This window comes from Lagenorhynchus albirostris, chromosome 21 (assembly GCF_949774975.1).
Source record: "Lagenorhynchus albirostris chromosome 21, mLagAlb1.1, whole genome shotgun sequence".
Taxonomy (NCBI): domain Eukaryota; kingdom Metazoa; phylum Chordata; class Mammalia; order Artiodactyla; family Delphinidae; genus Lagenorhynchus; species Lagenorhynchus albirostris.
This window is the reverse complement of record NC_083115.1, coordinates 14,749,728-14,765,517: the sequence shown is the minus strand read 5'-3', so window position 1 is coordinate 14,765,517 and position 15,790 is coordinate 14,749,728. Positions and strand designations below refer to the sequence as shown.

General features: G+C 38.5%; 1 protein-coding gene across 1 annotated transcript; it reads right to left on the bottom strand.

Annotated features, from left to right (window-relative positions):
- Positions 1 to 1,506: 1,506 nt before the first annotated feature.
- C21H8orf48 (chromosome 21 C8orf48 homolog) lies at positions 1,507 to 5,139 on the bottom strand. The gene is made up of 2 exons (XM_060136297.1): positions 4,209 to 5,139; positions 1,507 to 4,028 (listed from the first exon to the last, which is right to left on the bottom strand). Exons 1-2 carry the CDS (start codon positions 4,991 to 4,993, stop codon positions 3,977 to 3,979), a joined length of 837 nt encoding a protein of 278 aa, XP_059992280.1. The 5' UTR covers positions 4,994 to 5,139; the 3' UTR covers positions 1,507 to 3,976.
- Positions 5,140 to 15,790: the final 10,651 nt, after the last annotated feature.

Here is a 15,790-nt window from a genome sequence, read left to right as displayed (position 1 = left end):
CTCTTGGGTGCAGCTATAAAGAGTCTGGAGAAAGGATATTCATTCCTTTTGAATTTGTTCAGAGACAATAAACACTATTCTCAAGTTCAAGCATCAAGAACTTGTACCTCTTTTCAAAATTGCAAAAAGTCATGAATTATCTTTAAAATTAACAATTCCCATAAATGTTTTTTCTACCTGAAAATATGAATTCCAGAAAGATATTTTTATATTAATTCTTTTAAATGAATACTGTATTAATTGGCTGCATAGGGAAAGCTATCTTATCAAAAAGTTTTCCACTAATTTGTCACTGAGAAAAAGTATGTATATACATGAAAAAAAAAGGGAATCCAAGCCATGGAGAGAGAAAAATTACAGAAAACAGCTACACAAAGGCAAAACATTGACAGAAAAGAGTATGCTAAATTATTTTCTTCTTTTGATGCAAAAGACATATTAAGTGTCATTATTTGTATGCACTTCTTCTTTCATCCGTGAAACTTGTTGAGCACCATCCTGTGCCAGGCATTGTGCTAACCCCCGTGGATATCATGTAAGATGGTATCAACTCTATCCTCCAGTTGCTCACAATCAAGTAAGAAAGAAAAGATTATTAAGACACAAGTGTTATAATATGAATTTATATTTGTGCCTTAGCATATAGACTACAGCCTTTAATTCTGATTAGTCAGTGTTTCATGGTTGTGGGCTGAGTCCAAAGAAGGTGAGGCTTTAGACTGGGTTAAAGAGTACATCAAACCACATGATCATCTCAACTGATGAAACACCCTTTAATGAAATAAGAACATTCAATAAACTAAGAATAGAAAGGAACTTCCTCAAAATGAAAAAGACCATTTATGGAAAACCCACAACTAACATACTCAATGGTGAAAGTCTGAAAGCTCTTCTGCTAAGATCAGGAACAAGATAAAATGCCCACTTCACCACTTCTATTCATTATAGTACTGGAAGTTAGAGCCAGGGCAATTAGGCAAGAAGAAAAAAACAGTATCCAAATCAAAAGCAAGAAGTAAAATTATCTCTGGTCACAAATGACATAATCTTCTAGCTATAAAATCCCACACAACCCATTTTTTAACACTGTTAGTGCAAATCAATGAATTCAGCAGCAGTTTCAGGATACAAAATCAACAGGCAAAAATCAGTTGTATTTCTATGCACTAGCAATGAACATCCAAAAAGAAACTGGATTGGAAAAAATTCACTTACAATAGCAAACAATGGAGTAAAATACTTAGGAATAAATTCAATAAGAGGCACACAACTTTTGTATGCTGAAGACTATGAAACATTTCTTTCAAAATTAAAGAAGACCTAAACAAATTCTAAAAATCTCTTGTGCATGGACTGGAAGACTTAGTTGACTAAAGGCTGAATTATGACCCTTAATGGGGAAATTATTCAGCATTTTGATTATGATAAATGTGAATATATTAAGATGGCAAAGATAAAGCAAGATGTAACGTGAATTTCAATAAAAAGTTACTGTGAAAATGGTAATGATTTTATTTCCCATTTTATTTAGGAATGACTAAGAGAAAATACACTAAATTTTATGGGGAAAAAAGAGTATCTTAATACATAAATGAAGGTCTAAAGGCAAAGAGTAATATTGACATGATACAAAGGTTATTTTTTGCTGATACAAAGGCTATTTTTTTTGCTGATTTTTACAAATTTTTGACCGTGATAGCTTAAGTGTTAGACATACAGAAAAATTACCTCTCCTGCTTTCCCTCCACAGCTAAACTTCAAGGAGTCTATACCTGTATTCCTCATTTCCTTAGCTTACATTTATTCCTCAATCTACTGTCAGTCAGCCCAACTTTTATGAAGTTGCTGTTGTTAAGTCAAAGAAGCCAACACATGACTAAATCATCTGTGAACTCTGTTGCATTGGCATGCTTAGACAACCCATCCTTCTTGAAATGTTCTCTTTCTTTGGTCTCTCTGACACGACTCTTTCCTGGTTTCCTTTATCCTTCTATGATGACTTCTTCTCAACTTCCTTTGCTGTCTTATTCTCCTCTACCCAGCCATTAATTGGTGGGTAGAAGTTCTCAGGAGTTGGTCATAGCCCTTCTTCTCCTGTCATTCTCCTTTCTTCTAGAAGAGCTCACCACATCTATGACATATATGCCAATGATCCCCACCCCCTCAAGACCTTTTCTCCAGATCGCAAGCACAAATAACCAAATGTTTCTCAACCTCTCAGTATGAATGTCTCAAATATTCCTCAAACTAACCATGTCCAAATAATCACCCTCTTAATCAAACATCATCCTCTTCCAATGCTCCTATCTTAATGAATTATCATTCATCCAAATGCACAAGTCAGAAACTAAGTAACATTCTTTTTTTTTTTTTTTTTTTTTTTGAGATACGCGGGCCTCCCACTGTTGTGGCCTCTCCCATTGCAGAGCACAGGCTCCAGACACGCAGGCCCAGTGGCCATGGCTCATGGGCCCAGCCGCTCTGCGGCATGTGGGATCTTCCCGGACCAGGGCACAAACCCGTGTCCCCTGCATCGGCAGGCGGACTCTCAACCACTGCGCCACCAGGGAAGCCCATTCTTAACATTTACCTTTTATTAACCCCCCATATCCATTTCTTCACCAAAGAATGTCAATTATTACCTCCTAAGTACTTCTTAGATCTCTATTTCTATCTGTACTGTCAAAACCCTAGTCCAAATTGCCAGCATCTCTCTCCTGCATTGTTATAAAAACTTTGTAACTATTCCAACTATAAAATGTTGCCCTCTAGAATCTGAAAAAATACTGGGTGGAAAGTCTTTAGTCCTCAAATCTGTGAAGGAAGCACAGTAAACTCTTAAGTTTCCAGAGTACCTGTAGAAATACTATCGAACGCAAGGCCGAGTGCCTAGCACACACTGCGGCCAAACAATACCAAATCGTCGGAGTTTGGAGCAGAGAAAGGTTTATTGCAGGGCCATGCAAGGAGACTGGTGGCTCATGCCTTAAAAACCCTGGACACCTGGAAAGCTTTCAGCAAAGCCCTTTTATAGCCCTTTTATAGGGAGGGGCATGGTTAGTTGTTACAAACTTCTTGGTGTTAGATCCTTTGTTCTTGAGGCCAGGTCACTGTGTTCTTATAAACCTCCATCGAAACAAATGTTATTCTCTGTTCTGACGAGAAAGGGCAAGGTCCCAAGGCTCAACTTTCACCCTCCGAGGTCCAGGCCCTGGCTTACAGGAGGGGGTCCCTGCGTGGGCCAGTTACCCTGCCCAGGAGCTTTCATCCAGCACCCAGTCTGAGTCCTCCCGCCAGCGCCCAGGCCTGGGTGAGGGGGCAGATCTCAGCTGGCAGCGCCCTCAGGGCCAGGTCCTCAGACTCTGCCCAGCCATCATCAATGAGGGAGCCGGGCGGCCAGGACCCAGCCGGCCCGGACCCAAGCCGGCCCTCAGGCTTTTCATTTAACCTGGAGAGAATCCTTTGTATACTATCGACAGGAATACGTGTTGTAGCAAATGCCCATCAGGTGAATCCCCAGCTCACAGCAATTGCCCTTCTTTGAAAAGAGCCCAACCACAGAGGTGGACCTGAACTAATGACCTGCAATGTCCGTGCAACTTAACCCTGGCCTCTGGCCACCTCCTAGGGGGAGACAACTGATCTAAGCTGCACCAACTTTTGAAACTTGAATGGAGAGACTGAAGCAGGTTGAAGCTGTTACCTCAACGGCAGTGTCCATATACTCCAGTTGCTGAGGCCTCCACGGACTGCGACCCATGAAGACCGCCCGCCGCCATTAGGTTGCAGACGTTGGGATGGGGGAGGGGTTCGCTGCTGCTTCGCTGCTTCAAGGTCTGGGCCTGGCTAGCGGGCGGCTGCGGTGAGGGCTCTGGGGCTCTGCGGGACCCGGCCCTCAGCCTGTCTCAGGCCCTGCAACCGCCTCTCACCTCTCACCACACTCTGCCGCGAGCACTACTGCGAGCTGACTGTTGGCTCAGGGTCTCGCGATAACGGTCATGCTAACGGTCAGGCCAAATGCTCTGCTCCTATTACAGAAATGATGATAATTATTCAAATACACAACAAAACATTTATACACATTACACATTATCATTAATAAACACCATCCCTTGTTTAGTTAAGATAAGAGGTTTGAAAATTGGTGGACAAAAAGGCGATGACAAGCACTATTTCCATTCTGCTACATCTCCTGCTTTGTATCTGACCTTTCAAAACCAGAGTAACCAATTTGACTTTTCTCCTTCAGTCTTTCCCAGATTATTCTGGGGTCATCGGAAAGCCTGGGAAGGCTCTGATGTATTTCTCCAATAAGGGTAAGAAAGTCTTTCATATGAAGATGTTCATCTATTTTCTCTTGGAGTAGAAGTGACTCCAGTGAAGTCTTCTTCTGTTTCAGGAAGGCAGATTGGGCCAGTTCTGCTCTTTTCCTGTTACAGTTGGGACACCGAGAAGAAATGTGTTGCTTAGCTGTTACCACCTCGTTGGGTGTTGTCCTCATGTTTTTAAAATAGATTCTGTTCAGAAGCTCATCGGGGACAGTACAGTTTAAGGCATCTACCTCTGGAGCCTCTGCATCCGATCCAAGCTGCAGCTTTTTATGTCTGCTGCTCTTTTTCCCCTTAGAGGTCGCACTATGATGGATCAGGTTTATCTTAACGGTGCAGAAGGACTGCAGGGCATTCAATTCTTCAAGGGATGCCTGAGTGATTTCTGTTTCAAGTTTAGTGTCTGGTTGGTACTGTCCAGAGTTCATTTCCTTGCCCTTGAGGTTGTTGATCCATTTTCTGCTCAACTTCTTCTCATTATTTTTGAAGTGTGAAAACTCAGATTGGTTGTCTCCATATTGCAAGCGGGGAGTCGGCGTTCCACTCTCGTATTTACTCCCTGAGGCATAGGACCAGGGCTGCAGTCCTCCAGAGGAACTGAATGAACTGGAACTCTGTGCCTCATCAGTAAAGGACTCAAAGGTCTCCTTAGAAAAGTCTGCCATAGTCCCGACGTCTGTCTGGGTCAATTTCCCCTGCTTCTCTGAATCCTCGGGCTTCTAGGCGGATGGCCATCACATTGCATCAGGCTCTGCTCCTCATCTGCTTTGCGGTGGTCAGGATTGCCTCAGGAACTAGTCAGTCCTGAACCCCTGGGGGATGGGTTTTGGAGCTGACCGTTCCGTAAGGAAACGCTTCCGGGCAACGCCTTCCCGCTGCCTTGGCAACCAGGGGTGGTCATGCGCAGTAGGTCGCTGAGGCGCCTCGCTCCTCCCCTTCCCCGCCCTCCCCAGAACCGACTCTGCCTGCATTGTTCCTGTTGGGTTGTCGGCGCCGCCCTCTCCGTTCGCTCTCCGGAGTCTTCTCTTTAGTGCTATTTTAGTACAAAATCTAATAATCCTCCAGAAAAAGTTGCAAACTCCCCTTCCCTAGGGGTCAAAAACTTGTACATGTGTGTGAGGGCAACAGGGAAAGGCGGCCTCTGACTAATCTGAGAGTGCACGCCTCGCCTTCAAAAAAAAAAAAAACCCAAACAGAAAAACATCCGGCTGGCCAAAAAGCACAAGCAAAACGTATCTGCCAATCAGATAGCCAAGAGATCATCTAATCGTAAACCGCGTCTTAGGATAAAATTCGAAATTCTGAAACCATCCTGTAAGACTCCCGAGTGGCACGGCTCCTACGTATTATTTCTCCAGCCCCATCTTGCACAGCTTTTTGTGCTGTAGCGTTTTGGAACACTCTGCAGTTTTCCCAGTCACGGTTCCTCAGGTCTTTGTTCAGGCAGTGGCTCTCTGAATGGCACTTCAACACTCCTCTTCCCTCTTCGTAAGGTTAATTACTGCTCCTCTTTCAAGTCCCATTTTTTCAGGAAGTACTTCATACCCATCCCTGCCCCCAAACACTTTACAGCACAGCCTTTCTTTCCGGGTTTGCAACTGTGTTTTATGCATATTTGAGAATGCCTTCCACATCGCCCCCAGATTAAAAACCCGGTGAAAGCAGAAATCCTGTCAGTGTTATCCAGCAGTCAGCAGGTACCTGATACATAGAAGGTGCTCGATAAATCTCTGTTGAGTAAATGTGTTGAATGGTTATGGAAACAGAAGTAAGTATTACCTTACACAGGTCCGCGCCTGGATCTTGTGGAATAAGTACCACAAGCTCAAGGAACTTCAGTCTTTTCCTCTTCCTGAACCCCCCAAATTAGGCTGCTACTCATAATACATCCTTTTACAACAGACTTTTTAAAAATATGGTAGAGTTTTATTAACTATTCTCAGAAATTATAAAATGTTAACTCTGAAGGTTGACTTTTTCTAGATCTTAATAAATATCTGAGTCTAGCTCTTAGTAAATATCTGAGATAATTTCAAGAGATTGGGTTTCCTTGCTCATTTCCTTCTGTGTGTGGGGGGGGTAGTAGCGGTGTTGGGGGGCTGTTATTCGAGTCTAGCCCGATATATTTAATGTTATTCCCAAAGTGCTCACTTTGGCAAAGAGTCAAAAGTCTGAAATGTTCGAAAAGCATCTCTCAAATATGAGCCAGCTTCATATTGAAGAGAGTCCAACTTCATTTATTCCACCCAAATCATATTTTATCCTATAATATTAATCTTTAAAAAGAGGTAATAGATAATTTGTGGTTAATTCCAATTAATTTCCAGTTCAAGGTTAAAGATTTTCATTTTTAATTTTTGTTTCAAAAGTATCCATCATTCCCTGAAATACTTACACATTCATATTTACACACAATTCACTATAGCACACATTTTCCCCAAAACATTGAGCAAGGGATCTGTGCTTTAAAGTATATTCACATCTAGTAATATGCTAAATATCTGGAGTAATCTGTCTTTTAAATTTTTAAAAATATACTGTTATAAATACCTCGATTTTATAAAAATAACTTTATCCTAGAAGCAAGTAAATTTGCTAAATTAACCAATTTCTTTGTAATAACCAGCTGGACCCAGTAAACTCTTCAACGTTCTAATATATGTATTATCTAAGGAAGTAAAATAGCTCAACCGTACTATCATTTTCAGAAATGACTCATGAAGACAGAAGTCAGTTTGATTTTAAACACAGAAACTTACTCTTTGTATAAACCTATTCTCTTTACGTTTCAACTCTATCACAGAATAAAGCTTAAAGGTGACACTACTTAAAATCCACACTCTTGTTGTCAGTCTTCTATATGTGAAATATAAATAATAGTTTCCTATTCTCTTCCTTGTATATGAGAATTGTCAGTGATATATATGTGAAAAGAAAATCTCAGAACATTCCTTAAGCAGTACTGGCAAAAATATATATATATACATACATATATTCCATATTATTTAGAAATCCTTAAGAGAATTGTGAACAAGTGTGTTCTCTTAAACTAATTTGTTTACTTCAGATGTTTCAAGTGAGAGAAAAAAACAAAACAAAAACCAGGAATATATAAAGGGGAAAAGGGAGTAGGGAATTGCAACTTTCCATCTTATCTAAAATCTTTTTACTATCCCAATGGATACAAGTCACTCCTACTCACTATACTGAAAGCAGATTTTATCAAGCTTTGCAGGAAAAAAAAAAAGTAGTATGTCATTTTAAACATTTTTTTGTTTTTATCAGGAAAAGAAAGATCAAGGAATTAACAGGAAACATTTATAGCTGTCCCAGAAAATTCATAGAAATATTTCAGTGTTTCAATAACTTTGTTATATAATTGCTTCTTTATTTAGCATATACCTATGAAGTTCAGAATAGTATTTTGCAAAACTGAAATTATCTAAAACTAAACTTAACTAAAACTAAAAAAATGTTATAAAAAAGAATTATCCAATCAGCATCCACATGTGCCAAGAACATGCTGCATTTTCATTTTCTGTTATTCATGTTATCTTTTTTACAAGTTCTCACTCATTTTAGTAGCTATGGAAAACCATTAACCTGATAATTAAGCATATGCCAGGTATTCCCATGTTAGTCAGTCTCATTTTGTCAAATCTTCAGTCATATGACTTATTATGACTCTCTAACAGAGCTATTCCTTCCTTCCCTCTCCTCCTTCCCAAGACAGTGCTTTGTAGAAAGGAATTCTTTATTATCTTTGGGGCAGTTGGTGTAGGGGGCCTCAACTTTGTGCAAATCTTTTTGTTGGTCTCCACGGCATGGTGCAGGTGGTCCCTGGATGTGTGCTGTTTTCCACCAAGGCACAGTTAGTCTGGTTCCTTCCAGGACCCTGACACAATCCTAGGCTACTGGAACTTGTCAAACCCTCTCCCGGCTCTCTTGCCTGTATCTTGACACCCACAGGTACGTTTCTTTCAAAGACCTGCTGAGACGTGATAGAGGAAAAGGGGAATGTGGTCTGGTACACACAGCATAGCCTAGAACCCTTGCCACCTGGTCATCACTCAGGCGACTTCCTGTGGCCAGCCCCTCCTCCAGAAATCTCAAGCATCTTGACATCTCTTAGGGGCTGATTGGAACGTTGGGGTCCTTTAGAAACCACATTGTGACTGAAAGTTGCCGGGGTGGATGCAGAAAGTCATAGGAGGGGAAGAGACAAATCAGGCCTAAGCCTGCCATGGCACTATTTTTATTGGCCTGCTGTCACTGTCTCTTCTCTCCATCGTTCTTAATGGGGAGCAGGGCAAAAGCTCTCCTTCCAGCTTTTCCTCAACAATCAAATATGCTTTGCAGCTATAGAGCTTAACCCCAGAGACAGGAGGTCAAAACATATTAGTCTTCCTATCAGATTCCCTCTCTCTCTCTCTCATTTCTCTTTCCTTGGAGGGAGAAAGGCAAACTTTCAGCTTCTTCCTGCCAGGCAAGCACTTCTCCTCTGAGGGATCACAGCGGCCTCCTTGCCAAGGTGGCATTTGGTCTGTACCCTTTCCCAAAGCCGTTGTGGTGGACAGAATACCAAGAGGGAATCTAGTTTATGAATAAGGGAAATTAACTTGACAGATCCTTTAAAAATAGCCTGCCCTCTACATAAACTACACAGCACTGTGCTTGGTTCTGTGAACAAGCAAAATGAAAAATTATTTCCTCTCCTAAGGGTCTAAGTTGAATGTATCAGAAATCTCACTGTGAGACACAATTTTTGTGGAGTAAGGAATCTTACATCATTCATGATAAAAAACAATTTCCATTTACTGTGCAGTGGCTGTTCTTCATATTTGAAAAATGTTATACCAGACAAATATCTCAGTCTTCACATTCTTTTTTTCCTGTCTTCAGTTTTGTTATATTTCTGAAATTGATGAATTGCCTTATGAAGAGCTGTGTTTTACTTTAATAGCTATTGTTTTGCAAAGACAATGTTTAACGTTAAGGCTTTTGAGATATCTATCCCCCTCCTCAGTTTTTTACCCCCTCCCTCCTGCAGTATTTAAAAATACAAGATACGATATTATTTTGTCCGTAATACTTCAGTTTATATCTCTAGCAGGTAAGGCCTTTTTAAAAACGTAACCACATTATTATGATTACCACATCTAAAACACAATACTAATTCCTTAATATCACCTAATAATTATTCTGTATTCAGATCTTTCTGGTTGTCTCGAAAATCCATTTTGCGAGTTGCAGTGTTTGAATCAGAATCCAAACAAGGTCCATTCACTGCATTTGGCAGATACTGTTCTCATGTCTCTTACACAAGTTAAAAAACTAAAAAGAAAAAAATGGAGCAGGCAGAACTTTCTTCTCTGTTTATAGTTATATTCCCTATAGAACATCATTATTTTAAAGTTTTTGATTTATCCTTACAAGTTTCTTTTTTAAAATATAAATCAATGTATATCTGAATCCCCTTTCTTACCAAAAAAATTATAGATGTATATCTATATGTTCAGCATATTCTACACGTTGCTTCACATCCTTTTTGTTTCTTCTCTTAAAAATATATTCTGGATATCACTTTATATCAACCTATAGACATATCTCTATGACTACATGGTATTCCACTGTGAGAATGTTTTTTCCCACAGTTGTTCCCACATTTTGATGGGCTTTTCGTGATTATAAGAAATCAAATTTTTCTTCGTATTTTTGGAGGTGTATCTCAAACAAGATTCCTAGGAGCGAGATTACTGGATCAAAGGATAAAGGTGTATGTAGCTTTTCCAAGTATTTCCAAATTCCTCCCTATAGGGGGTGTACATTTTGCATTCCCGCCAGCAAACGCGTGAGAGGAGCTCTTTCCAAGAGCCTAGACAACAGGAGATGTGCTCAAATTTATAAATTTTTGTGATGCTAATGGAAGAGAAATGGTATCTCAGTGTAATTTTAAATTGAATTCCTCTTATTTTAAGATTAAACACCATTTCATGTGTATAAGGGACATCTACATTTCTTTTTTTTTGCTTTTTTTTTGCCTCTCACTGTTGTGGCCTCTCCCGTTGTGGAGCACAGGCTCTGGACGCGCAGGCTCAGCGGCCATGGCTCACGGGCCCAGCCACTGCACGGCATGTGGGATCTTCCCGGACCGGGGCACGAACCCGTGTCCCCTGCATGGGCAGGCGGACTCTCAACCATTGCGCCACCAGGGAATCCCCTACATTTCTTTTTATGTGTACTGTCTATCCACTTATTTTACCCATTTTCCACAAGATTCTTGTTTTATTCTTCTCAATTTTTAAAAAGCACTTTAATATCAAAATATTATTTATTTTTCTGTGACGTAAGTTCTACATGATTTTCCCAGTTTGTCTTTTTATTTGCTTATGCTGTTTGCCATGCAAAACTTTGATTTTTTATTTCATAGAGCAAATTTATAAATCATTTTCCTTATTGTTCTTGGATTCTTTGTCACATTTAGAAAAATTTTCCCTACACCCATGTTATAAAGAAACTCACTCTTGTTTTCTTACTGTACTTGTGATTCTTTTTATTCCCTTGCTTTAAAACTCTGATCCTTTTATGGTTTCTTCTCTATTACAGTATGAAGAATGAGTTTAATTTTATATTTTTCCATATGGCTATCCAGTGAGCCCAACAATACTTACTAAAATGTTCTTTGTTACCCCACTGTTTTTAGGTGCTGCCTTTAACATAAATTCCCATATGCACTTAGGGTTTTTTTTTCTGGACTTTCAACTCTAGTACATTGGTCTGTTTTTCTATTCACATACCAAACCATACTGTTTTAATGGGCTCTATAATGATTTAACCTCTCATAAGGCCAGAGCCCTCTCCTCCATTTGCAAGAACTTCTTGGAAGTTCTTGTTTATTTTTCCAAATGAACTTTATAACCAACTTGTCTTGCTCCAGGATAAAAGAAAAGAACATATGGTTATTTTATTGAAATGCAGTGAACTTATAAACATTGGGGATTTTTTAAAATTGGGTCTTCCTATCCAGAAATATGGTATATCTTTTCATGTCTTCAAGGGTATTTTGGCATCTTTTAGGTATTTTTCTTCATTTAGGTTTTGTCCCTTTCTTTTTAAGTTTATATATTTTATTTTGTTTTATATTATACATTTTCTTTTAGTGATTGTAACATACATTGTTTCTTCTACTATATTTTCTAACTGGTTATTATTTGTGTATTAGAATGCTACAGAGTTCAACATTTTTATTTTATAGCTTGCTAGTTTAGCTTTAGAGTAGGTTTTTATTAAGGTTATTTATTTTATTTTTTTAATTGGCTTGTTTCTTTTTTTGCTGTACAGTTCTATGAATTTTAACACATTTACCACATTCATGTAACCAACACCAAAATCAGGATACAGAATCCCCTTGTGCTATCTCACTGATAGTCATCCCCTCAACCTACCCATGATGCTGAGAGCTGTGAAGGAAGGATATCTTCCAGGCCTCTCTCCTTGACCAGTAGCTGGCCATCATCATGATCATATAGCATCCTCCCTGTGTGCATGTCTCTGTGTCCAAATTTCACCTTTTCAGAAAGCCATCAGCCATATTGGTGTCCTACCCTAATGACCTCATTTTAACTTGATCACCTCTGTAAACACCCTATCTCCAAACAAAGTCTCATTCTGAGGTACTGGGGAGTTAGGACTTCAACATAAGAATTTGGGGAGGGGGGTGGAGATAATTCAACCTATAACAGGTGATTTATATGAAAACCAGATCAAGGGCTAATTGGACAGTCTGCCTCTGGGGTAGATGTTTAGTATAAAACTGCTTGTGATTTGCTATGTGAGAAAAATAGAATCGTTAAGTACAGGGACTTAAGACAAACTGCCTTATAGGTGTACCTAGAGCTACATTACAGTAAGTATCACTTTATTTCTCTGTAAATTAAGCATATTTGTTTTATTTAGGAGCCTTTATGAGTGCAAATTATAGTTCTGCCACAATCACGAACTTGACTGACCAGCCTGTAGATTGTTTACATCTAGTATTTTAAGTTAGAAATTATTGTTCTTATTGGAAAATAAGTAAAATTTAAATTTTTAATTTTATGCAGTTTTTTAAAGATATTTTGATTGGTGTATTTCAGGATTTTTAATGTTTGTAGGCATTAAACAATGACTTCCCACTGCTTCATCTGAGTATCTGGTAAAATTCCAAAGAAGTGTAGGTCATAAATAACTCAGTTATTTTAGAAATAAATATCTTCAATATATTTAAGGGCATCAATGGTGATATTCTTCACAAGAAAAAATGTTAAGTGTGAATTTGAATTGTATGATATCTTTTGCCATTTTGTTTTGAAAATTCTATGTTAACAACACATTATATAGGTTTTCTAGCCTTATTTATTTCCCCTTCATTGTAGTTTAACTTCAGAGCTGTTCTCAGCATCTTTATGCAATTTTATGCAGTTAGGTTCCTGAGCCTTCCGGCAATACTATTACAGATTGACCTTGGCATCTAGCAAATTAATATAAATTTGAACCTAAATATAATGTATTTCTCCTCAAAGCACAGAGGATATATGAAATGAATTCAGAAATTTTGCCATTGATTTGAATTTGAGTTAAATAGTTTTGTGTTTTCCTTGAGGGACAGAGGTCTGTGGCTCTGGATGACTGGGGAAAAAGATCAAAATTCACAGTGGTTTTCCTGAAAATTACTGCATAGAATTATTTTTCCTCTACTCAATATCTTTGTAAAGCATGTTACTGTAATTTTCCTACTCACAAAGTCAGCTTTCACTGTACAATGAATATTCATATGATTGCATAGGGTTGAATGACAGAAATTGCAAATAATTTCATCTGAGACCAATCTTTCTGTAGAAGTATTTTATTGAAGTCTTCAAAGTAATCATAAAAATATCACTGTGCTCTGGAAAGACATCTAATTCCATAAATTGAGCTCACAGGCTTAACTTATTTTATCTCCTTATTTTAGATAGGCATTTTCCAAAAACAAACTCTATCACTGAAGAATGTAGGACTGTTTCTTTAGAGCCTTCCATGCTTAACTTGAAAGCTGTCAACCCAGGAGGCTGAAACAGAGCAAGATTATGAAACCTAAGTGAATAGCTCATTCTTTGCGCCCATGCCCTTGCTGCGTGCTGCCCCATGGTACAGGCCTGGGAGGTATGCACTATGATAGCTAATGAAGCACTTCCTTTATGTCCCACTGACCAGAACTCTTATTTGAAGGCCGCATATTATGCCACTGAAATCGTACAATGTCAGCCTTTGTTCCGGCTAGTAGAAGCTGTTTCTTGTCTTTTCTGTGGCTAAATTTTATGCATCAAACTTGTGAGACCCTTTATTAATACGTGTGGCTGTCATTAAACCACACTGCCGTTTGTGAAGTTGGTCTTGTTTGTTTGTTTTGTTGTGTTCTCCCCTCTTTTATTATAACAGCCCCCCAAGCCACAAATTTATCATTTTGAAACCACTCAGAGACAAAGGCTTAGAAGTGAAAACCCTCCTGCAAGGCCCTCCTCTATGTTAAATATAGTGATAACAAGTAACATTATAAGAATAAAATTCACCCAGAATGAAGAGAACAGCATTAAATGGATCAAAATTAATTGGACTGCCTAATCCTAAATGTAGTTGAGAAGTATTAAAGTGGTCCGCTTGTTATATTTTAACATGTTATTCTCATACGGTGTTATCTGATTAGGCACCTTCCTTCCTCAACTGTTAATTACATAGATATGTCCCAATGCAAGCTTCGATAAAGTGAGCTAAAGAACAATCAAGAGTGACTGCCATAGAGCTCTATAAAATATGGGCTTCAGTTTACCTAAATACACACAAGAAATGTTGAAAATTTCCTCAGAGCATATAAATTTTAAAAAGAAAAAAATTTGAAGGAGTTGCATCAATTCCTTCCTTTTGCTTCTTGTAATGTGATAGGGACAGCAGCAGCCGTCTCTTGGGGTGGTGTTAAGTACTGTAAGTGACAATATGGACAAGAGCTTATTACCCGGGACTTCCCTGGTGGCGCAGTGGTTAAGAATCCGCCTGCCATTGCAGGGGACACAGGTTCGAGTCCTGGTCCGGGAAGATCCCACATGCCGCAGAGCAAGTAAGCCCATGTGCCACAACTACTGGGCCTGCACTCTTGAGCTCAAGAGCCGCAACTACTGAAGCCCACGTGCCTAGAGTCCACGCTCCACAACAAGAGAAGCCACCACAATGAGAAGCCCAGGCACTGCAACAAAGAGTAGCCCCCGCTCGCCGCAACTAGAGAAAGTCCGTGCACAGCAATGAAGACCCAACACGGCCCAAAATTAATTAATTAATTAATTAATTAATTATTTTTAAAAAAGAGCTTATTATCCAATACATGGACATTGTGGTCACCACCATCATTACAGTTCTGGAGTAGATTTAATAGTGAACCTGAAGACTGAGATCCTTCTAATACTATCTCTTCCATTATGAGTTATCTAATTTTTAATAAGCATTTTACTTTTCTGATAAAGTTTTGTATTTGTATCTTACCAACCCAATAAGATGGTCCAAAGCACTATCTTGCACTTGAAAATACTTTGAATGGCAAATAACTACAAGTTACTTCCTCCGATGAAAAAAATTTAAAAAGTTATTAAAACACGTGAACTCCTTGGGTCCTACTAGTTTAACATTGCTACCATCCTCATATTTTTTCTGATTTTCTAATCTCCCAATTTTAATGAGATTATCAAACTTTTCAGGTCAATAGAATATAAATACCAGAAAAGTAAATCTCACAATGCCAGCCTTTGTTCAACTAGCAGAGGTCAAGTTCTGTCCTTTCCTCTGCTAAAATGCATGCACCAAACTTGTTAAACTCTTTAAACATAGATGAATATCCCTACATAGAATTTATTTTGTATTCCTCCTTTCATTTCATATTTTTAGCTTAAAAAATGTAAAAATGTTTTCTATCAAATAGTATAGTCTTTGATTAAGGAACATGTTGTTAGTGCATAAAGCTATAATCTGAATTAGTTTCAGATTTTGATTTCATGTTAGAACATATGTATTAGCATTAGAATATATTAATAGACTGTAATATTAATAATAGCATTAATGCATTTGTTTCAGACCCGTAGTATATCCAATAATTGCTTAATCAGCTCTCCACACCACACATTAAGATATTTTTTAAGTATACCTAAAAAAACTATTGAATTATCATAAAATTTCCCAAAATATGATGATGTCCCTCCTTTACATTCCTCACCTAATACTTGTATTGCTTAGAAGTATGTTAGAGATCAAAATCAATTTTGGAGAAGAAATCATTTGGAGTAGGAGATTAAAACCACAAATACTCTTCTGCCAACATTTTCAAATTATATGTAGGTCTCCTTTTCTAAGTATGTCACTGTCTCACAGAAAAAGATATCTCGGGTAAGTATCTATTTTAT